Source organism: Corythoichthys intestinalis, chromosome 4, assembly GCF_030265065.1.
Source record: "Corythoichthys intestinalis isolate RoL2023-P3 chromosome 4, ASM3026506v1, whole genome shotgun sequence".
NCBI lineage: Eukaryota > Metazoa > Chordata > Actinopteri > Syngnathiformes > Syngnathidae > Corythoichthys > Corythoichthys intestinalis.
In genome coordinates, this window is record NC_080398.1 from 30,403,278 (window position 1) to 30,428,815 (window position 25,538).

The following is a 25,538-nucleotide window of genomic DNA, read 5'->3' on the forward strand; positions in this document are numbered from 1 at the left end:
CAAATAAGGCATAAATTAATGCTTAACTACATGGCGAAGACACACAGTAAGTGAGTAAGTAAGAGAGCGGCGTGAAGTTACTGTACAACTAACATGGCAGGATGTGTCTGAGGGGATCTATTCTTCATGTCAGTCCATGATCAAATGTAAGTAAATAGTCCTTTATTTGAAGAAGGTTTGTCCTGTGTTTACTTTGTAATCGCTGTCTTCGCGGCCATTTTTACCTTAAAGTTGCAATTTCTGATCGGGTGGAAAATTTGACAGAACAATAAATAAGCCGCGAGTATAGCGCTGTCCCCGCGGGGGGATGTGCGACAAGCTGCCAATTGTCGGCCAAGTCCCATTTTCAGTGGACAATCAGCCACACAATGCAAGCCACCTCCGTATGAAAACGTGTGCCATGATCCCAGTATTTGACATACAAAACACGATGTTTACTCACTTCCTCGTAAGTCCAATGGTCCCACAGTTGTTGCACACTTGTTTTGGCCGATCTTGGGATGAAAGGGAACTTTCTGAATCTCAGAAAGGCTCACGCTCCTCTCCCTGGTGCAGCTACAAAGCCTGGCGTGATGCGAAAAATAAACGAATTAATCCGCAAAACCAGCTGAATCCGCAGTCCATCTGCATGCTATAAAGCGTGGGTCCCCAAACTGCGGCCGTAACTGTAACTGGGTCCCGCCTCCATATTTGGTCCGGCCCCCTGAACAACACCAGAGAGCATTTTGAATTTTTTTTTTTTTCTCAATGTTATTTCCTAGCCTTTTTCTGTGAAGTTATTTGGTTATTATCTATTTAATTAATAGTGTTATTATTATATTATATTATATTATTATTTTTATTTTATTTATTTATGTTCCGTGAAGAATCCAGAAAGGGTTATTTGATTGTGGCTTTCTGAAAAACGACATTTTTTTTCATTTAGGCACTCCTGCAATGGTCACGCTTTTTCTGTTACAAACTGACCCCGGCCCCTCATCAGAAAAGGGAAAAGTTATGTGCCCCTCACAGGAAAAGGTTTGGGGACCCCTGCTATAAAGCAATGCTGTATGGTGAAACGTTAACCCGGGTGACGTCACATTCGCATTCGTCCTAAACCCAATACTGGAGCCGGAAGTAAACTCATTTTCATGGCGCGGGATTCAAAAATTGAATATATAAAACGATCGCTTTCACACACATCCAAGCGGTCCATTTCATTCAGGAGCATAAAACACTGCGTGAAATATGAAATAAACATGCTTTTTGGTGTCATACGCAGAGAGAAGTGGTAACAAGACAATGAGGCACAGGTGGATGACACAAGAGGCAGTGGATTGCTCAACACACAAGGAGCATGCCACAACAGGTGAAATCAATGGGTAATCACCATGACCAGACACTAGGGCAAAATCTTAACAAAAACTCCACTCAAGGCATGACACCAGCAGTGTTTATTAAGGATTTAGTGTAGGTTTTTGGGCTGTGGAACGAATTAATCAAATTCTAATGTTTTCTCATGGGAAAATCCTGCTCGACCTATGATCATTTCGACTTACAAACCAGGTCCTGGAACGAATTAAATTCACATGTAGAGGCACCACTGTATATTATTGCCCTGCTCCTTGATTTATGCATAGCCAGCCTGCGACTTCAATGAGTTGTGCCTCTAAGGGATTGCGCTCATTTTTATGATGACCTCAGAATAGAACTGAATTCTTTTGGGGGGAAATGTTGGCTGTTGCACAACTCCTATTGTTTTTCCTTTAGTAATAGCATCAATATGCTCATCATAGAAGAATCCATCTTTTGTTTGCATTGCGCATCATCAAAAACTAAGCCCACCTGAGCCCACCTGACCCCCTCTCACTCTACTCCACCCCCCTTGTGATCTGTTAGTACTGCAGCGCCACACATGTGCCCATAAATCACACAGCATTACCCCCACCATCCCAACGACGCGCACGTCTCGCGCACGCCCCCGATTGGCCCGGAGCCCCGCCTCTCCCTCGCATGCCCATTGGTCGAACCCCTCGCTACGGAGCTGCCACTCAAGACGCCGGAGCTCCTTGTTGCGCGCGCCTGGCGTGCTCTGCTGCGGGGCTGAGAGGCGACGAGGCGCGCTGCATACCAACACTCACTTCCACGGGAGTACCCACGCACCGCCACCTTGTCTCGGAAGACATCTTCGCCAAGTTTCTGCAGAGAATCCCGGAGCGCACCAAACTCCCGTTGAGGAATATTTGTTTTTTTGCCTTTGCTGACATTTAACAGGCGTGAAAAACCTCGCGTAGAGTCCCAGCGCGACGGAAAAGACGACAAGTGGACCCGACTGATGTTCGGCGAGTAGAGGACGCTTGTTTGCTTGACATTTCCATAGCAGGAATAATCCTTAAATCAACATAAACAGAAGGAAACGTGCGTGTGTGGAATCCATCACAACTCTCATCATGGGCTGCCCCCTGTTGCGGAACGTCTTGGCCGGTTTGGTCCTGATGCTGGTGCGCAAAGGTAAGTTGATGAGATGTGCAACTGGGACGTTGTGCTTCATGCATTTATGGAGGGATGCTTCGCGCCCGTGTCTATTTGTGTGTGTGTGTGTGTGTGTGTGTGTGTGTGTGTGTGTGTGTGTGCGTGTGCGTAAAATTCATCAGCGCGGAGCCAGGACTCTGTGCAACGAGTGGTGCATGTTAAGATGTTTACTCGGAACCAAAATAACAGACACAGAGGGGTGGGCTTTTCTGTACGTGACACGAATGACCGCCCAGCCGCTTGCACGGGGCGATGCAGAGGAGTTGGGGTTTTGTCACCTCTCCAAATCAACAAGGTCGACTGGGACAAAGGGTGACGCACGGAAACTGGGTGGACGCCAGGGGTCAAAGTTGAAGTTGAGGTGATGCCACCATTCGAGGACTTAAAAAAAATATTTTTACACCACACGTCGAATGAATACACAAAACAATCATTGAAGACGACTGTTGGGTTAGTTTTAGTAGTTGCAGTTGTACATACTTCCCATAGGTGTCAGTGATGTGTTTCTGAACTGTTACAGACTGGCAAACCAAACAACTTGACTCGAGTTATGTAGTGCTCTGGTTGTGTGGTGCTGTTTGTGTCTAGCATATTTTTAGTTACTGTTGGGCACCTTCAGGTGACTTTTAGTTCTAGGACGCTATTGGAGTGGAAGTGTTTTATGTCATTCAAGCTGTACGCAGACTACATGTCTGAAGCCCATGCTAGCCGACGTGTTTAACCGGATGGCCTAAGCCAGGGGTCGGCAACCCAAAATGTTGAAAGAGCCATATTGGAGCAAAAAACAAAAATGTCAGGAGCCACAAAAAATTGAAAGGCTTATACTAGTATAAGCCTTATAATGAAGGCATGCTTTATGTATCTAAATTAGCTAGATTACCCTCCAATCAAAATGACCAAGTTGGCTACAAATGCATGATGAGCCTTTATGATTACCGTATTTTTCGCACCATAAGGCGCACCGGAAAGCCTTCAATGTTCTCAAAAGCCGACAGTGCGCCTTATAATCCAATGTGCCTTATATATGGATGAGTATTGGTTAATCATGGCATGACATTCCATTTAGCTCTGCTCCATCTTGTGCAGTGCGCCCTCTATATGAAAACGTTTTTAATATAGGCCATTTGTTGAACGTGCGCTTTGTACTACGATGCGCCTTATAGTGCGGAAAATACGGTTTTTATTCTCCCTGCCGTGCATCTCATAGAGAATGACGCACCACATAAATTCTCTGTTGAACGATGCCGCGTCAAGTTTGACAATATCAATGAATTAGAAGTGTGTTTGTGTCATGTTCGTCTTCCTACAGAACCATATTAAAACTAATAATTTTTTTCCATTTTCAAACATTTTTGAAAAACCTCCAGGGAGCCAATAGGGCAGCGCAAAACAGCCGCATGCGGCTCTAGAGCCTCGGGTTGCTGACCCCCCGGCCTAAGCCATTGCACAAGATGTCAGTTGTTTGTTACAACAAAGGGCAATAAGGTCATCTTTACCAGAGGGGCCAGTGTAAAAATGTCCTATTATGAAGAAATCCGGCTGTTTCCTTCTTTTACCTTACCAAGTGTTTGGGTGGCCTACGTCATATTGTGTTCGTGTGCTGTGTTGTACCCTACTTGTTTCATTTTCAGCAAAGCTCAAACCGCCTTCTTGATTTATCTGCAACAACAACAAAAAAACCTTATGCAATTTTTATTATTATTGATATTTTTTGTGGATATCACAATTGGATTTGCAATTTTCTTTAACTTCACTTTCAGTGCCATTGAAGATGAGAAACTAGTGAGAAACTAATGTTAAGTCAAAAGAGCAACAAGGCTATATTGTTATACCCGATTTTAACATTTCTGGCTGATTTGATATTGTTTATATTGATTATAATTGATATTTGGTTCTTTTTTTTTTTCTTGACACTTTTCAACATATCAGACAGTTGTAAGTCTATTACTGCTAACGTGTTTCATCTGCAGTGTCTACTAGTGCTGCAACGATCAATTAACTCTGGTAATTCGATTACAAAAAAGCTTCGGATCAAATTTTGCTGATACAAGGATTTGTTTCATTACAGTGCCGTTGTAACGGGTTGTTTGGAAAGTGTTGCATAGTTTTATTGATTTGGCCCTCTAGTGGCAACAGTGAATGTGCCATAACTCGTCTAACATGGCCGAATCCAGCTGCTTCCTGTTAAGACCAACATAAGATCTGCTTTTGTTTGAGCTGATGTTTGTTTATGCATTCATTATTTAGTTTTAAAAAAAAAACAAATGTTAGCATTTTGTAGCATTTAAGCAAGTGTACTTTTGCTTTGCAAGTTAGTTCTTTTGTTGTACTTAGATCAGACATGTCCAAAGTGCGGCCCGGGGGCCAAATGCGGCTCGTGGTCAAATTTCATCCGGCCCCCAGCCTCTGATAAGATCAATAACGTCTGGCCGCACACAGACTTAATACATTGGTCAGCAGTACTGCTACCAGCATATGAAGTAACTTACACACTAAATGCTGATCCTCATTTACACCAGAACTCTAAGGAACATTACCTCGTGTGACCCTTGATTTCTAATTTTCTAAAATGGCGACAATCAACAAGAAAAAAAAAAAAAAAAGAAGACTGCGATGGCCAACGCTTCAAGGATAGGTGAAAATTGGACTATTTCTTCACTAAAATACGCAACAACTGTGTCTGCCTCATTTGCAAAGAGACAGTTGCTGTTTTTAAAGATTTCAATGTGAGGTGATATTACCAAACAAGACATGCTGACATGTACGACAAGATTACAGGGAAGGTACGCAGCGAGAAATTGAAGAGACTTTTGAAGCTAGATTAATTTCACAGCAGCACTATTTCGCAAGAGCCCGAGAGTCGAAAGAGAACGGTAGTTGGAGATTGTTGAAATTATTCATTTAAAAAAAATAATGAAGCAAATGTGACAAACAGAATGGCTTGCTAAAATTTGCTTAAATATACTGTTCTACGTAAAGGACGTCAGCCAAGGTCGGCCCCCTACATTTTTACCACACCAAATCTAGCCCCCTTTGCAAAAAGTTTGGACACCCCTGACTGAGATCCTCATTTATTATTTTAATATCGTTTGAGGCTAAGCTCAGATATTTTATTTTATTTTTAAATGCATTTATTGCTTTTGTGAAATGAAAGTGCAATTCTTAATAGTTTGAAGAAATACTCAGATTTTTTTTAAATATTCACTTTAAAGCCCTTTTGAAAGTGTAATATTAGGAAGCCAAAATAAATATAATGGTAAGCATAAACACTTGTTTATTTGTTTTACACATACGAAAATATATTCTACAATGCATTAAATGTTCGTAATCCGATTACTCGATTATTCTGATAGATTAATCCATTACCTAAATATTCGATAGCTGCAGCCTTAGTGTTGACCATTTAAGTGAAACTGATTGCCTGATGACGTCACCGATAGCCAGTGCAGCTTTTACATCATCCTGAGTGTGCTTATGCTTTACACTGCGTTGTGTTTAGCACTTTGTGTACTAAATTTGACTCTGCAGAGACTGAGACCTATCTTTGAACAGATTCTGGGTCAGTCAGAAGCATATGAAACAAATTGGGGCTTTGCGGCTTTCAACATGTCTTAAATTACAATTACCGTTTAGGAACAATAAATTGTTCAGCATTATTTCAGTCACATTCATTTCAGTTAATTTTGCATGTTCCAAAACGTTCTAGTATTTTACACTTAGAATATATGTACCGTAATATTCAGACTATAAGGCACACCTGACTATAAGCCGCAGCTTTTTCTCTCTGTATTATGGGATATTTACATCAAAAGTGTTACCTATTAACCCAAATAAATCAACAAATAATCCGCACTGGACAACAAGTCTTAGGATTCAAAATGAGGGGGAAAAGTAGCGGCTTTTAGTCCAAAAATTACGGTAGTTATCTCCTGCTAACTGTATAGCGTGTTCTGATGATTGGCTAGCAGTTTTGGCCAACTGTCTGGTAGATTCTGTTTAGCCACAAATGTTAATATTAACAGTTGTTAAATCAGATTATATTAGCGATTCATCAAGTAATTGGCTCAAATCTAAATCCTGCTATTTACTGTTTATGCTGGGCTTTACGTTTTAGCGCTAAATGTGCATCGATACCATAAACAATGCACTGATAAGTCTGGCTGTGTACAGTTGTTTTTCCAAAGCAGTATTGGATGTTTTCATTTTCTAAGTTTAAGCTTTAATTTATTACTTGCATTGCCCGATTATTTTTCTAGTACATCATCAAAAGTTTTAAAACACTTCATCCTACTGAATGGTAAAGTGTCTTTTCACCACAGGTGTACACTCTTGTAAAGGCTAAGCACATACTAGTGATGGTTTCTGGAAATGTCCAGTACGTTCTAGCAATTTTCAACAAGTACCTTCCCTTAAATCAAGCACAGTCCAATTGTCGAGCCCATTTTGAATCTGGGACTGTCTAGGACATTATGGTAACTGTGTGTAGTATATTGTAGCCGCTGACAGTGACATTCTGTTAAGTGGTCCGGCTATTGTGGCGACTGCTGGTAAGTATCTAGCAAAGCTCTCTACGCTTACAAAAACAACGCTGACATCAACGCAAAGTGCTCGAGCATCTATCCTAACATGCTTAGTGATCAATAAAGTTTGGAATGCATTAAAGCCTTCTCCCATCTATCTTCACATCATCCCTCAGTGCTGCTGGCATGCCGTGGGATGTCCCCACGTTTATTAGTTTTGCAAGACATACTCAGCATGCTCAGTAATTAAGCTCACGCCCCCACAGAACCCCCCCCCCACACACACACATGTAGTTTTTCCATCCACGCTCGCATGAAAAAAAATCCGCACAGCACAAACACACACCTGCCGCAATTAGTCCCGCCTTTGCCCTGTGGGAAATCAGTATATAAATAAATTACCCCAACCCTTAATAACAGTAATTGATGTGTCAGTGCAATAAGATGGGGGGTTAACAATCTACAGTAGGACTCCTGCCCCCAAGGGGCAGAAGTGAGTGATCGGGATGTTGTGGGGGGGTGACTGGTCATGCTTCGTGGCGAGCAGACGGCGGGCGCTAAGGATGCGTGAAAACATGGGCAACTTGGCGGACGCACACACAGAAACATTTCTGGTAACTACAGGGCCAGTATTGACTCTCCATATACTATGTAAGGTAGATTTTCAATGCGCTAAATCTAATTTTTCATGACCTTTAACTGTGATTATATGTTGTACTAGAGTATAAATGTCAGTAGAAAAAAAAAAATTATACTTTTATTGATTTATTGTGATAGTTTTTGGAAAAATAAATTGCTATCGTGACGGACCTATGTCTGGTGCAATTTCAGTTAGGATCTAATGCATTCTTGAAACTGTCTAGGACAGCGATGATGCTTTTCAGGAGACTCAAAAAGATGCTATAGTGCATTATTCATTCACTCACTCCAAACTAGGTGGCGATAAGAAACTTATTGTAACCACAGCTGCTCTGGGGCAGATTGACTGAAGCGAGGCAGTCAATTTGCACCATCTGCCCTCCTGAGCTGAACCAACATCTTGCACTGTGACCAATTTTTAAATATTTACAGTATTTTTCGCTCTATAAGGAGCACCTGATTAGAAGCCGCAACCCACCAAATTTGATACGCAAATGGCATTTGTTCATAGATAAGATGCACTGGACTATAAGCCACAGCTGTCCATGTTATTATGGACGTATTATGGGATATTTACATCAAAGGATATCAACTGGTAATACTTTATTTGACAGCGGCATCATCAGACTGTCATAAAACCAAATGAAACACCATCAATTGGTGACATACATTGGCTGCAAAGTTTCATTGCTTCAAGAAGCTTCATTTGGCCATCACTGTTCTCTTGGGGGAGACGGTCAACCTCTGCTGTCAACACTGTTGTCATCCAAGATGCCTCCAAGCATGCATTGCAGCAACAAATGTAAATAACAAATCAAAATTCATGTTCTCTGCTAATTATTTCTTCAGTTACTGTTCTAGTTGTTTCATTAATGGCTAGTTATGGAATTTGGTAACACTATTTGACAGTGGCGCCATAAGACTGTCACAGGACATAATTATGTCATAATGTCATGTCATAATTATGACATGACACTGCCATGAGCATAAATGAATGCTTATGACAGATGTCATTTTGTGTCACCCGGCAAATTATCTCCCTTTTGAATGAATGTAAAATGTCCGAGCTGGACATAAATGGAGTTAGTGACATAATTTGCACTAATAACACTTAATGACATCTGTCATAAGCTTTCATGAATGCCATTACAATGTCATGTCATAATTATGACTGTTTTATGGAGTATGTCATTATATGTCAAATAAAGTGTTACCTATTAAGCCAAATAAATCAACAAACAATACCGCACTGGACTATTAGCCGCAGGATTCAAAATAGACAATTCTAAGATAAAAGTTATAATTAGATCAGTTAAATTGATAGTCGATTAAATATTGATCTTTTTTTTTTTTTGAGCCAGATTTCCCAACCGTAGTACTCGTACTACACTTTGAGAACCACTGGTCTAGGACAGTGTTTTTTTTTTTTTTTTTTTTTTTTAACCATTTCTGAGTCATGGCACATTTTTACATCGGAAAAGGTCTCACGGCACATCCCAAACCAAAAACGTTCCAAAATTAATTTCTTAACAGTTTAAGAATTGTAAAATAATTTCTCAGTATTTATACTTACTCAGTGTAAAACCTATTTAGATGAACACAAAGCCGATATCCTGGCAGGAATCTTCTTCAACAGCTCTCAGTATGTTTATATGTTTTATAGCACTTAGGCTTGAAAAGCTCAGAATTACCCGACAGGGGACTTTAGCAATGTCTTGAACCGCATCAGGACCGAGCATCCCGCTGACAATGGCTTTGCAGGCAGATAGAATTAATGTCTCTGCTGCAGTGTTCAGCAACAAGGTAACTGGCTTTGAGGGCTTTCTCATCTATAGTTTTTCCTCAAAAAAGTCGTCTTTTTCTCTGAGTTTTCACCAAGGCGAACAAAATAGTCCATTGACTTGTTTTGAAGCAACGGGTGTTTCATTTGAAGATGACGTGTAAGCTTGCTTGGCACCGTGGCGCAGTTGGATAGCTGCTCATGCCGCGTTCAAGAACTCCTCGGATTTCTAGCCATCAGCCACCTTCCTGTCCTCAATGCTGGGGTCAATATTGTCACGGACAGCAAGGTGGCTGATGGCTAGAAATCGGAGCACTTCTTCAACGCGACACGAGCAATACCTCACTCATCTGCACACGACCGAAACCTTCTACCTACTCCTTCCTTCCTACTGCAACTCCGCCCGACGACGTGAAAAAAAAATACGATATACGATATTAGATCATTTTTGGCGGCACACCTGACGATCTCTTGGCACACCGGTTGAAAAACACTGATCCAGGATATACCCACAGGCGTAGCAAGGGTACCAGGGGGCCCCAGGCAACAAGCAACATGGGGCCCTTCGAGCGTGTACAAGTAAGGGGGACAGTTGGACTTGGAGCAATATCATATTTAATAAAAGTCTAATAACGCTAGTATGCTGCAATTCTGTTAGCAAACGCTAAACAGCTAGTTACAATAAGTCAAGCAGTTAATAGGTTTATGACATAAAAATACTACTACTAGTCTGCAGTGCTTCTACTACATTAGGAAACCACAATAACATAGTACACTCACTGTTGTCTGTCTTGCTTCCTTTTCTCCTTTTCTGCTTTTTTGTCTTTTTTTTGCTTCCAGAAGGATAACTTCTCTTCATTTTGCCAATTAAAAAAATGCCAGATCGCCGCCCACTCTCACTCTGAGTCACGTGACAGACATACATACTCGCGCAGTATAATGAACACTAAGGTGGGGGGGCACGAGTGCGCGCTGCGCGCATGTGTTGTCATTTTGGCCATAAAAGTGGTAAAAACTAAGCACTTTACACTGACTCATGGATGTACTTACATTCGTTCATGGATGCACACATTTTAACAGGTTGCCGCCCTCTACTCGAAATGCGCACGTTACGCCTATTGTCGCTCCCACAATACGCAGCGCTTGCGACGTAGGGCAATAACAGGACTGGTTGCTATGGGAACGTATGTATACCCAAGGAACCTTTCTAAAAGGAGTATTAAAATTGCTAATAAAATCGTTTAGGATTATTTTAGATTCATATGTTATATTTTTTCTTATAGAGTATTCGACGAGGAATACGATAGACCCATTAAGACTTTTTTTTAAAATTCACTATTTCTTTAAGTAGTCACATGAATAATGAGGTGGCCTGTGAAAATCAACGTAAAACAACTCAGCAAGGACTTTCTAGTGAGTACTTGGTGAGTCACTCTTTAAACAATCACGTGGTATTAATAGCTGATTGGACATTCTTAAACATGTATAATCTACATGAAATGGTTAGTGCTGATTGGGATTGATAACAGAATCGTTAGATAATCTGCAAAATTATTCCATGGTATTGAAACTCTCCCTACACGTGTCGCTGCGACAAAGCAGTAAAGCTGCGTGAGCTAAATCTGTTGGCCCTCTGGGGGCCCCTGCTGGTTGGGGGACATAGGCAATTGCCCGGTTGGCCTAATGGGACGCGACGCCTCTGGATATACCCTTGCATCTCTTGCGCACAATCTGGTAACAGCCTATCCCAAATCAGTAAGAGTCCATCACTTCCTGGTAATTGTGTATTGATTGCCGCCAACAATTTAGTAAGTACCAGTATCAGTCTTACACTTTCTGTTAATTCCGTTTGAAGCTAAACTATACTGAGAACTGTGTAGCACATTTCGGTAACTGAATTGATCTTTCCGGTAACTGTCTAAACCTTTTTGGCCGCAACTCCACACTCTCCTATCACGAGATGCCCGATAGAAGAACTCATGACAGGACCTCGGGTGAGCGCATTTGGGGTCCATTTGTCGCTTGACTCGCATCCTTCTAGTTTATGCGGCATATGTGGGTGGAATCTCAGTGAGTCTAACAAACCCCCCTCCACACACAAACATATCCATGCACATTCACACTCTCTGGATCAAATGGGTTGGCGAGCAGCAGAAGAGGAGGGCCTTGCCAGCGTCAACAGATGCCTGGTGTTGCTAATCTGGAAGCAATTTTTTTTCATCCTCTCTTCGTTCCTCCCTGTGAAATCCACAGTTTGTCCTCCATGCTCAGCTCACACAAACGCTTTCTCCTTGTTGGCAGCTTTCATTTTTTAGTGCACCACCATTCCGAGTCAAGAGCCGCAGGGAGAAGGGTCGGCGGTTTAGCCAGCCTCGAGTGCGCTCAACATCCCTACCCTATCCCCCCTTACTCCCACCCTCGGGTGCCGCTTTTCATTCCCATTCCTTTGGCTTGCCATGCTGCAGTGCCTCCGACATCTGCTTATTCCCTTTGCCGAGACACCGCCGAGGCGACACCTTTTGTAAAGAAAACCTGCTGCGTTTTGACCTAAAACTAGAAGCAACGGGGAACCGCGATAGAAAAATGATAAGAAAGCTCATTTATCACGTTGACAGTTTTACAAGGCGGCGTCGCAGCGAAAGAATGAACGCCACCAGTGCCAAAATTTCTCCATTTTAAGCGCTAATCAGTTTGAAATATCCCAGATGTTGCCTACAAACGAGTCAGATGTCGGTGACTCATATTTCGCTGAGATCCTGCGCCTGTTTGATTAGGAAAATTAATTCCAATGCGAAGCTTCCACGACTTCACCAATGACTTCTGAGCAATGTCAAGAGTGCTCTGCTTTTTCTTGGGCTTTTTAAACATTTCATTTTGGTGACGACTGATTAACCATGCCTACAATTTCCAGTAACTTTAAACCTCCATCTGGAGCATTCTTGTAACTATCATATTCCCGTAACTTATAAAACAATCCTGGAACTGTCTGACAAAATCTGGTAAAAGTTTAGAATAGTTCAGTAATGGTCGAAGAGGTGTCGGCAACTGTCGAGTACATTCTGGGAATTGTCTAGCACATTTTAGCAATAGTCAAGACCATTCCAAAAAAAACTGTCTGGCACATTTTGGTAATCTATTCATTAATTTTCAAGTGCAGAGGTGTAAAAAGAATTTTAGCTCAGGGGCCATATTTCCCACAATTTGATCTGAAGTGGGCCGGAAAGTTACAGTTGGTTGCCAACCGGGTATAAATAATGGCAATCCCAACAAAAGGAAACATTTTTGGGATTGTGTCATAAGGATTGGGAATATGAGTCAGTGTTTTCATTTACATGTGCATTTAACACAGTGCTTCTCAATTCTTTTCTGTTATGCCCCCCCCCCCCCCCAAGGAAGACTTTAAATATTTCGCGCCCCCCCAAACTCTGCTGTCGCTGTAAATAGTATTTGTATATAAAATTACTATTATAAGTACGACTCTGCCTAACATTGTCCTTTTCTTCTATTAAAGAAAAAAAAAATAGATGAATGAATGACTTAATTTATTGTCATTGTGATCATCATCATAATCATTGACAGTTTCAGTTTCAAATAATAATAAAGTATAACTTCATGAGCATTGTTTTGTTTATAACGGAAAAGACTTAAAGCGCATCAATTTGCCTTAATTAAAAAAAAAAAAGTCACTTCCAAACTGTAAAAATACACTCAAGGTATATTTTTTACAATTTGATAATGAAAAATAAAATGTAATAAAATCAGTAAGTAATATTAAATTCAAATTGATTAGTAACATTAACTCATGAGGACAATACGCCCAAAAATTTGACCGGAAAAACAAAACTGAATAGAAGAAAAACGACAGTGTCTTTGGACAGAAGGACAGGTTTTATTTTTGCTGCTCCTTTGCAATGTTTGCAATAGCGTGGGGTTATTTTGCACTGAGCATGCTAACAGTGCTCACTGGTTTACTGATATAACACTGACAAAGCGGGACGATTGTTATCAATATTCATCACGTTTTCGCTGAAAAACAATCAAGCGGCTTATCAATGAGATTGGAGTGTAACGTCTTTAACTCATTCACTCCAGCCATTTTCATCGGAGCAAGGCTTTTCCTTCGCTCCCGGCCGTTTTACTGGATTTTGACTGATTTTGCAAGGCCCACAGAAAATTCTGTTCTATTGCTATATAAACATGGAACCCAACAAAAGAAAGATTACTCTCGTCTTTCAGTTAAGAAAAGTTAGTTAGTTCATATCTCTTTCCATTCTTTAGAAATCCGCATTAGAAAATAGCTTAGTTTGAGCAATTTTCCAATTTCTGGTGAAAAAAACAGAGAAATTGAGCTTTTTGTAAAAGCATGCATTTCAAACATACTGTAACTTTGACTTTAACACAGCTATTTTTTGCTTTTGTGACATCCAAAACATCTGAATAATAATGTTTTCGTTCTACAAAATAACATAAACAAAGAGACAAATAGTTTTTGATCGCAAAGTAACAATTTATTTACACATAACTAAACTGTTGAACTGTTGAACTATTTGCGCACATAACAACGGGGAAAGCTCTCGGCTGCTCCCGGTTGAATGAGGTGGCTCCCAGTAATCTGATGAGTCCAGATCAAGATCGGTCTGACTTTTTTCATCATCTTCATCGTTGGTTTCAACCTTGTGCTCAGGAGTAACGCAACGTGAGCTCCGCAGAACGGGTGTGGAACCTGACACTGTTGTAGCAGTCACCGTCTGTCTCAACAAGATAATTTTTTTTAATCCTTCTTTGACAATGGTTTCGTTTTCTTTTCAAAACACTCCTCCAGTGTCGTTTGCCTTTTTTTCCGATCGTTCTCCATTTTTCTCACGCGTCTTCACAAGATCCCTCCAACTTCCGTTTCCTGACTATTTTCCTTCACTTCCTGTCTTGGCCCGAGATGAGTTCTTACAAAATGCGCTAGTGCCCTCCATTGGCCAGTTTTATTGCTTTAAAAGGAGTTTTGAGCATTGTGCATTGCAGTTTAGGTGCAACAGAACCTAGAGATGCCTCTTGTAAAAAAAAAAAAAAAAAAAAAAAGTAAAAGACGTATAAATACGTTTTTGGGACACTGAAACAATTAAAAATAGAACGTATTTATACGTTTTTGTGAGCAAATGAGTTAACCATGCCTACAATGTCCAGTAACTTTCAACCTCCATCTGGAGCATTCTGGTAACTGTCTAGCATATTCTTGTAACTGGTAAAACAATCCTGGAACTGTCTGACAAAATCTGGTAAAAGTTCAGTAACAGTCGAAGAAGTGTCGGCATCTGTCGAGTACATTCTGGGAATTGTCTAGCACATTTTAGCAATAGTCAAGACCATTCCAAAAAAAAAAAAAAAAACTGTCTGGCACATTTTGGTGATCTATCCATTAATTTTCAAGTGCAGAGGTGTAAAATGAATTTTAGCTCAGGGGCCATATTTCCCACAATCTGATCCTAAGTGGGCCAGACAGTTACAGTTGGTTGCCAACCAGCTACAAATAATGCCAACAAAAGGAAACATTTTTTGGATTGTGGTATAAGGATTGGGAATATGAGTCAGTGTTTTCATTTACATATGGCAGAAAACACTCAGGTGACTTAAAGTTCCGCTCTGAGACCCCCAATTTGGCCAACTTTCAAAATTGTCCGATATGCATGTGTGATACATCATTGGAAAGCGTAAAATCTCTATTTTCTGGGGGAAGAAAAATTTTGAACAGGAGGGCATTAAAAAAAAAAGGTTTTGCTGTTTAAAAAAACAATCTGGATGAAATGAGAGCACGCGAGAACAGAATTACAGACGCTATGACTTTAACGAGATCGCGTATTTACCTTTTTTCGATCCAAAAACTCCATGTAGCATGTATCACCGAGTGTCAAGACACAGCTGTGAATGGCCACAGCTGGATTTTTTGGGAATTTAATGGGTGAAACGTGGTAATATCACAAAGGTGGCGATGCAGAAATCGCAGACATAAAGGAGTGGTCGAGATTTTCTTTTTCATATATTTACCCTTTTAAACGTTGTATTTAAAAAAAAAAAAAATTTCTTTTTTTGTTTGGATTGATTATTTATTATCTAACATATCGGAGAAAATGCGACAGTTAAAAAAAAAAAAAATACAATCAATCGATAGTTATGAGGTAGATATCCATGACTTTTTTACAGATGCCATTTTTTTCATTGTGACATAATTTGTTTAAAAGTTTAAAATAAGTGAATGAATAATTTTTTTCTTTTTTTTTCAAACGAAATATGAAACGTCAATTAATGATTCTAAGCTAAAAACGACAGACATTTTGAATAATAAATATAATTAATTACCTTCATTTTATGGCTGGGTTGAAACAAAAGCAGTTACGCGACGTCTGTAAACGGCTGTTTTCAGGGTAAAATGGACAAATTAAAAATAGTTCTGGGGCTTGATGCGCCATGAATCTGCTATGGCAGCATATAGACATATTGTTCTATCAAACACAAGAGTTGTTTTGGCTTAAAATACAGCAGTTTCTTTTAAAGAGGAGTGCAAGAGCAGAAACTGCTTTTTCAGTCTTGTCTGTGTTTTCCGCCATATGCATTTAACAAACACAGAGGCTGTTTTTGCTCTATGTACGTCTCAAAAACCTATGATCTAGAACAGGGGTGTCCAAACTTTTTGCAAAGCGGGCCAGATTTGGCGTGGTAAAAATGTGGGGGGCCGACCTCGGCTGACGTCCTTTACGTAGAACAATATATTTAAGCAAAATTTAGCAAGCCATTCAGTGTGTCACATTTGCTTTATTATTTTTTTTAATGAATAATTTCAACAATCTCGCAACTAGCCTTTGCGGTGTTCTCTGTTGACTCTCGGGCGCTTGCGAAATACTACTGCTGTGAAATTAAACTAGCTTCAGGTTGCTTCAGTTTCTCGCTGCGTATCTTCCCTGTAATCTTGTCGTACATGTCAGCGTGTCTTGTTTGGTAATATCGCCTCACGTTGAAATCTTTAAAAACAGCGACTGTCTCTTTGCAAATGAGGCAAGACACAGTTGTTGCGTATTTTAGTGAAGAAATAGTCCAATTTCCACCTATCCTTTAAGCGTCAGCCGCCACAGTCAACTTTTTTTTGTTGATTGTCGCCATTTTAGAAAATTGGAAGTAGAGGGTCATACGGAGTAATGTTGCTTAGCCCTTAAATACCTGCAACATGAAGCAATTATAAAAGAATCCCCAAATTTTCAAAATACGGTCCTAATGAAACCTTTTTTCAAATTTGTGAAAAGAAAAGTCGAAATGAGTATGTGTAATAAGCGCTCTAATATCTACAACCCATGCTAAATCATGTTTTTTTCTTATGGAACCTGCAGATGCATGTGTTTACTTGCATCCATCTTTTACGCGAGGGGCACTCATAGCGGTTAATTGCTGGTAGCTGCTCACGACTTGGCTCCTGGCGCCAAAGTCGACCTGGGTGGGGATAAGATGAATCCCACCGTAGTAAATGTCTGAATGCTAAATCAATGTAAAGCCAATTGAAACCAAGCTTGTCATATATAAACATGTCTGGGTGGCTATTAATAGCGCTCATCCAATAGCAATTATATGGAGACAATAAAATAAAGGCCAGGCGGCAGAGAGCCTCTGGTGTGATCTTCCTCCTTCCGCCGACGCCTTTATGTTGTCAAAGACAGACAGAGCGGGAGAGAGAGGAAGGCAATCGAGATTAGCGCGGGCGGGTGGTCCTTAGGGAGCCGCAAGGGATGAGGGTCCCACTTCCCTCCCTGTCCTCATTACCACCAGACAAGGAAGTCGCAGGCAAAATCAATGGGTAAGGCTTAGGTGGTAATGCGGGCCGTGGCATTGCTTTTGTGTGTGGCTTTTTCTTTTGTGAAAGTGTTTGGACTCCTGAGTGTTGGTCCGATGACTCACTTTGTTTTATTTGTCCTGCTGTAGTAGTTACTGTCAAGCAGAGACGAGAAAAAGACCATCAAAATATGCCATTTAGTGAATACGGGTCTTGGGTGCCGGTGACCCTCGTGAGAATAAGCAACTCGGCAGATGAATGAGAGAATGAATGAATGGTCTTGTGTGTACAACACTACTGTTTAGCATTGGAGTGGGAACTTCTTGGTACCTCACGATATGATACGATTTGCAATACAAAGCTCATGATGATCTCATGATATGGCGATACAACGATTATCAATACACTAGTCAGGAAATCATTCTAGGATGTTCTACAAACAACTAATAAACAGAATAACAAGCTTCTGCTGTGAATTGGAGTGAGTTAATCACTAGTAGACGTCCAATCCATTTGAACTGGGAGGGTGGCAGCGAATGATCATTCGTTCATTCGCTGCCATCCCTCCCACTTCAAACGGATTGAACGTCTATGGCCGTCAGTGGCAGCCAGCGCCAGGATAATGAGGTAATTTTTGGCCATTTAAGGTCATTTACCTGTTGATTTTCAGTTACCGTATTGGCCCGAATATAAACGGCCCTGATGATAAGACGACCCCCTCTTTTTCAAGACTCAAGTTTGAAAAAAAGACTTTTCTAACACCAAATAAATTTTTATACAGAAAATAATTACAGTACATCTGAAACAAATGATTGAAACAATATACTTGGGAGAAAAAGCATGTTATTTTTCCTCATTTAAATCTTAATATCTGAACATTTAAATATGTATACTACAGTGCAATCACATTCGTAAATGAATGGCTTCTGGTTTTTGAAATGTAAACAAACCACTCTATTGTGATAAAACAACAAAATTGCAATAACTGCATTAACCATCAAAGTGAAGTCTAATTGTAACTGTAGTCTTGTAACAAATCTGAATAAGGAAAAACATTGCAATAAAATAATGCAAACTGGTTAAACTTGAGAGTAGCTGAGATCTGTCATGACAGAACATCACTTCAATGATATCTGGCGCCATCTAGCGTCGTGAATTGGTATAAAATCTAGAACGCGAATATAAGACGGCCCCCACTTTTTCAGTCTTATTTCAATGCAAAAAAACACCATTTTATATTCGGGGCAATACGGTACTTCCTGTTGATTTTGCGGTATTTTATGGGTCACTTCATGTTCTGTAACTCAAACAGGAAGTGACCCATAAAATACCCAAATGAATAGGCAGTGACTCAAACTCAACAGGAAATGACCCGTAATGCCCGAAAATGAACAGCAAGTGACGTGTAAATGCACTGAAAATCGGACAGAATGACTGCGAATGCTCTTGTTTCGAATGAACGAACATTCCCAGTCTAAATGGAATGGGGCGTCGAGCACTGTCAATGCAGCCTTAAAGTTAACTCAGACACTACTATGAAGGAAGATTTCCTCTATCCTCTATCCTCTATCTTTCCTCTTTCCCTATTTCCTCCTCCTTGACCCTTACCCATTGGATGACGACCAGTAGGCTATACTTGACTATACTTGATTAACTTATCTGGGTTTTGCACTGATTTATGACCGTTTTTAACTGGTATATTTTTGCTCTGCACTTTAGCACTGATATGATCTCATGCTGCTGTTGAATCTTTGTTGTACATATGTCCAAAACTGTGTCAATGTTTACACTTGGTACTGATGGGTATTTATTTTATGGGTTTTGCACTTTACCAACTTAGCTGCATGAGCTGTATGGATGCTCCAAACAAAGTTTCGTTGTGCTTTTTGTAACAATGACAATAAATATTCTGAATCTGAATTTTGGTAGCAACTTGTTGAAAATGAAAATGAATGATAACTGCCTGTTTTTTCCTTTTAACCAAGAATCAAGACTGTTCTACGTTCATATTGATATAAATTCCACGATTTAAGCGTTTATTTACAAGAATTTTCTACTCGAAAAGCTCCTTGTTTTGTGACGACCGCCATGTTGGAGTTTGTATCGTTACACAATAGCGGAATTCCACCTAAGTTGGGCTGGTATGTAAAAAAAAATGAAAATTTTGCTTCTTTTGAGTAAAATTAAGATCATTCTGCATGCTTTTCTCAAGTATTGAGTTGCTTGCTGTGAAAATTGAATGATTTATTAGCTGTTGACAACTTGCACATAATAAAAAAACATTAAGTTGCTGTTTTGGGCAAAAAAAAAAAAAAAAAACTAAAATTTGAGAATTGTATAGCAATTTTAAGTTTTGTTATACTTGTATAAAAAAAAAAAAAAAAAAAAAAATCGGGATTTTATTAGGGAACAACGTTGAATTTTTTTATGTTGCTGCTCATGGAGACTCATATATGCCTAAGGGAGGTGTCTGTTTTGGTTTTGGGTCGCTAGTGCCTTTGGTTTTGAAAATATTTGAATTTTAACTTTTTGAAAATAGGCACCCTACGGATCAGCCCAGAGCCTAGTGTCCCGTCACCTGATATTGAAGTCTATGGTTCAGGTCATCTGGACAGCTACTTGCATGTTCCATGTTGGTCCAAGTTTACATTCATCTGTGACTTTGGGATTGCCGATGCAGGTTTAATGTCGAGTGTATTGTTGTATTTTTCCACTCGGAGCGGGACAGCCTGTGGCATGGTCCTGCCTTCCTGAAGAAAGAGCAGCGTCTCTGCTTTTTCAGTCAACAAAGCGCCTGAGGCAAATAAACTGCTAGCTTCAATTCCATTTTCTTTATTGTTTGCTGTTTACACGCAAGAAAAAAACTAGCAGGGGCAACACATGCTAACGTAATGGCCTCGTGTTGCACAGGGTTTTCAGCTCTCCTTGACTCCAGCGAGGAGTCGGGAAAAGTAAATAAAAAGTGTGTGAAAACAGATCAATACATATTTCAACAGCTTCTCCTGAAGCCAAGAGAGATGCACACAAAGAGAGATTGAAGGAAGGAGGAGAGTAATTGTGTTCCACACTCTCATTGTCAGGAGTGTGCGGGAGATATGGGGATAATTGTGTCTTGGGCTTTAATGGATAGAGCGTGAAAAGATGGAGAAGAAGCGCTAACGAGCGTTGCATAGCAAACATACAACGAGAGGCTAAGATTCTTGAAGTGTGGCACGTCACAATAGTGTCTGAATAGAACACATTCCTCATACTGCCTAACGCATTCTGATAAGACTAAACACATTCTGATAACTAATCAGTTCTGGTGTTTAATACATTCTAGAAACTATCTAGTCCGTTCCAGAAACTAGCTCATGCTAACTTAACTAACCTGTTGCATTAACTGATGGAGCCTGCTTAAATGAAGAGTGAAATTTCTTCCAAGATGACCAGATCAGTTCAGTTGCAATCAATACAGTGCACTAAGGCTGAAATGAGGCATGAAGCTGTCTAGATGAGTAAGTTTATTAACTGTTATGTAGTTGCCTACTGTTTTAGCATGTACTGGCAATGGTGAAACATGTACTACTACATGTACAACTCTTACATTCTGGTGACTGTAAGTCTTAACCAGGGTTAAAAGTGGGCCAGAACGGTCAGGAACGCAGTTCCGGTATAAGATTCAGGGCCAGAACGCAGTTCTGGTACACGGTGCTTTGATTCCGAAAATATGACAGCAACTGTCAAAACGCTATGTAAAAAAAAAAACTAAGCTGCTACACATGCATTTCATCCCCAAGAAGAAAACATTCCACCAACATCAGATTTACATACACAAGTGTTAACAACAAGCAAAATAAAGTGCTTGTGTAGCGTAATCCCTTTCCACCAATATTTATTCTATTCCACGGACGGCATGGAGGTTTCCCCAGCTGCTGCAGGTATCGGAGTCTGACGATGATGAGTCACGTCAATGTGCGAATGAACGCAGCAAAGCAAAATACCTGGACTCATTTATCTGTTCAATTGGCTGACATGCTGACATGTGATCAGCAAAGACTGTTAGCTCTGATTGGTTCAAACGTGCATGTTTTCTGGAACAGCAAGAAAAAAAAGGTTGTTGAATTGATGTGACAAAAAAAGGGCCATGTAACATAAAATGGATTCAATCTCTAAGAGCAACGAAAGAGTTGAGTAGGCTTATTTATCATATTTAGTTTTATTTGCTCAGATGGGGCGGTTCAGAACATCTTAGCTGCCAATGTGCACTTTGGACTTATATTTGTTCATGTTGGGCTACTATATTCATTTCCTTATGATTTAAAAAAAGTAAATGTTTGCGTGATCTTCAAAATATATTCCGTTTCACTCTGCGTAATATGTCATTTGTACTTATTTTTCTGAATGTATGTTACTTATATCTTTATTGTTAAAAAATGTTTACATTAACTTCAATTTTAATATTAAAAAATGTTTACATTAACTTCAATTTTAATATAGACCCTACCCACGTGACGTCACAAATCCGCCCTCCTGACTGGTGCCGCCCAATTGTCCGTCAACACATCGTGTTTACCTGTTACGGCTACATACATTCCTCCTATTTACGGCGTGTTTTTCTGCTCGTTAACATTAATAATCAAAATGGTGAAGGCGTGTGTGGCGGTCGGTTGCAATAACAGAGAAGATAGATGGAGAGACTTGAAGTTCTACCGGATTCCGAGAGACCCGGAGAGGAGAGAGCGAGATGGGCTGCTGCAATTCGACGAGAAAACTGGGCTCCAAACGATTACCACAGATTATGTAGTAGTCATTTTATATCTGGTAAGATGCATTTAAAATATATATTTAGAGGGTTTTGGGCTGACAACCACAATTAAGATCATTGCTAGGCTAATCGCCGACAACATACACATATGTATGTAGTGAGAGTGCTATCGCTAAACCATATAAACATTAAAAGCCCTAGCTCCATTGACAAATGACATGAAATACATTAGACTTGACAGTGGATGTTAGCAAGAACAAAAGATTTTGAATTGAAAATTTCGTAACTCGCCTTTCCAAGCACAAGATAGATTCCTGCCGAATTTTCGTGGACGAGGACCTGTTTCACCCAACCAGCAACGAAGTATTTATAAGCCTCCAAGCTCTTGAAGTTTTTCAAACTTTCGTGAGAATAGGCTGATTTTGTGTGGACAAGATAGTTGTAAATATCAGGGTAGCTAGCAGATGTCAGGCAAATACGGCAAAGACAGCGGGTCGAAAAACATCGATTTAGGCATCAAATATGGATCTGGCGAATGGATAAACTGAAGCTTTTCCACATAACGCCTTTTATGCAACGCATCCAGTGAGTTTACGGCATCCGAAAGCACCGGGTCTTCCATGAAATGCATTATAAATTGCTCGATCAATTGAGACCATTGATAATACAGACACAAAATGACGGACAAGGGGGCGGAACAATACAGCGATCACGTGATTTTGTGACGTCGGTGGGTAGGGTCTATACATCCTATGTTCTTAAGTAGTTAAAATTGAGATTTGGCATTTAGTATGTGAGGAAATGAGGGAAAAAAAAAATTGGGAGATCGTTTGGGTTATTGCCGTTTTTGTTAACTTTTATTTTCCAAATCATTGAAAAAATACAATTTTGAATGAAAATCAGTTTTTGTATGTGTTATAGAAATAACTGCTAAAACAGTTTTCTTGGCATTTCAGTAGTTTGAGAGGTTAAAATAAATAAATAAATAAATAAATAAAAAATTAAGAACATTTCTGGCTCTGTGGCGACCTTAACTTCGGGGAGTTCCGGCAAGAAATTCTAGCCACTTTCACCCCTGTTTAACTCAGTTACACTGTTTATGCTGGTACCAGTCAATCATCTTTTGGTAACTGTCATCTTTTCCTAGTCTAATCTTTAACCGATGAGAGACTGTACGTAGTCTATTTTGGTGACTACCGAACACATTCCGGTAATTGACTAGGACAGCCTAGCACAGTCGGGCTACAGTTCATTCCAGTTTACAATCAATCATGAAACTATCAAGTATATTCCTCTGTTTAGTCCCTTCCTGCTACAGTCAAGCCCATTTGGTTAAATGTCTGGTAAGTACTTGTATTTGTCTAGAACATTCTGGAACAGACAGTACTTGTCCATGATGATAAGTCTAGCACAGTAAAGTGACTGGTATATTTTACAACTGGTTTCTAAAGTGAAAAAAATAAGTATATGAACACCCTGCTATTTTGCAAGTTCTCCCACTTAGAAATCCTGGAGGGGTCTGATATTTTCATCGTAAGCACAATAATCCAGAAATCACAATGTATGATTTTTTTTCAACAATTTATTTGTGCGGTACAGCTGAAAATTAATATTTGAACAATACATACACAATATTGCTAATACAGTGGTACTTCTACGTACAAAGTTAATTCGTTCCAGGACCTTGTTTGTAAGTCGAAATGGTCCTATGTCGAGCAGGATTTTCCCATAAGAATACATTATAATTCCATTAATTCGTTCCACAACCCAAAAACCTACAATAAATACTGCTGTTACTATTGCAAATAGCAATTACAAAGAGCAAAACACATAAATTATTATTTAAAATCAGATTAACAATAATATAATAATAGTAATAATAATAATAATAATACCTGTAATAATGTAACGAATCAGGTTCTAATGTGGTGGACTTTTTTTGCTGTACCTGAACACACCGCGGGGCTGACGTGACGGTGGGCAAGAGACCGCGGTTCGATCTTTCTTTCTGTTTTGATGCTGGCGTCAAAAGCAGCGGACACTAGTCGAGTTGATGGAATAAATGATTACAAACCTGACAAAGCTGGCGATTTCTTACCACATGAAGAATTGTCACCTTAACTTATAACGACTGGCCAACAAAGGAGGACCGCTGGCCGATATTGACATTCAACAGCCCTGTTGTCAATCCAGTTCATGGATGCACACACCATGCTTATATTTTGCTATCATTTACATCTTCATTTCAATGGTAAGCGTCACCTCTTCTTTTTTTCCTCCACCTGCACTAACCTTTTTGGATCCAGTATTGATTTCTCTCACAAGAAAATCAGCCGTGCGTCCGTTTTCCGGCAAAACAAAAAAAACGGTGCTGTCAAAAATCGTCATATTTCGAGCGTATCGTCGGATGTAGAAACAAATAGCGAGTTAAATTATACGTTGGATGTCGAAGTGATCATATGTCGAGGTACAACTGTATTTGGTACAATAGCCTTTGTTTGCAATTACAGAGGTCAAACCTTTCTTGTAGTTTTTCACCAGGTTTGCACACACTGCAGGAGGGATCTTGGCCCACTCCTCAACACAGATCTTTAGATCAGTCAGGTTTCTGGGCTGTCGCTGAGAAACATGGAATTTCAGCTCCCTTTCAATGGTTTTCTATTGGGTTTAGGTCTGGAGACTTGCTAGGCCATGCTAGAACCTTGATATGCTTCTTACGGAGCCATTCCTTGGTTTTCCTGGCTGTGTGCATGGGGTTATTGTCATGTTGGAAGAACCAGCTGCGACCCATCTTTAATGCTCTGACTGAAGGAAGTAGGTTGTTCCCCAAAATCTTACAATACTGGGCCCCTGTCATCCTCTTTTTAATACAGTGCACTCGGCCTGTTCCAGGCACAGAAAAACACCCTCAAAGCATGAAACTACCACCCCAATACTTCACAGTAGGGATGGTGTCCTTGGGATAGTACTCATCCTTCTTCTTCCTCCAAGCACGATCAGTGGCATTACCACCAAAAAGTTCTTTTTTGCTCTCATCAGACCACAAAACTTGCTCCCGTGACTCCTCTACATCATCCAAATGGTTATAGGCAAACTAAAGACGACCCTTGACATGTGCTGGTTTAAGTAGAGGAACTTTCGTGCCATGCATGATTTCAAACCATGACGTCTTGGTGTATTACCAACAGTAACCTTGGAAACTGTGGTCCCAGCTTTATTCAGATCGTTGACCAACTCCTGTTGTGTAGTTCTGGCCTGATTCTTCACCTTTTTTAGGATCATTGAGACCCTACAAGGTGATATCTTACATGGGGCTCCACTCAGATTGAGATTGACCGTCATGTTTAGCTTCTTCCATTTTCTAATGATGGCTCCAACAGTGGACCTTTTTTCACCAAGCTGATTAGTAATTGCTCCGTAGCCCTTTCCAGCCTTGTGGAGGTGTACAATTTTGTCTCTGGTGTCTTTGGACAGCTCTTTGGTTTTGCCCATGTTACAAGTTTGAGTCTTACTAATCGTATGGGGTGGACAGGT

At 40.1% G+C, this 25,538-nt stretch overlaps 1 protein-coding gene across 1 annotated transcript in view; it reads left to right on the forward strand.

Annotated features, from left to right (window-relative positions):
• Positions 1-2,049: 2,049 nt before the first annotated feature.
• iglon5 (IgLON family member 5) overlaps positions 2,050-25,538 on the forward strand; it is a 424,128-nt gene continuing 400,639 nt past the window's right edge. Inside the window, exon 1 of the mRNA XM_057833795.1 lies at positions 2,050-2,490. Within this exon, the coding sequence (XP_057689778.1) occupies positions 2,430-2,490 (61 nt within the window). The 5' untranslated portion in view covers positions 2,050-2,429. The remainder of the gene's footprint in view (positions 2,491-25,538) is intronic.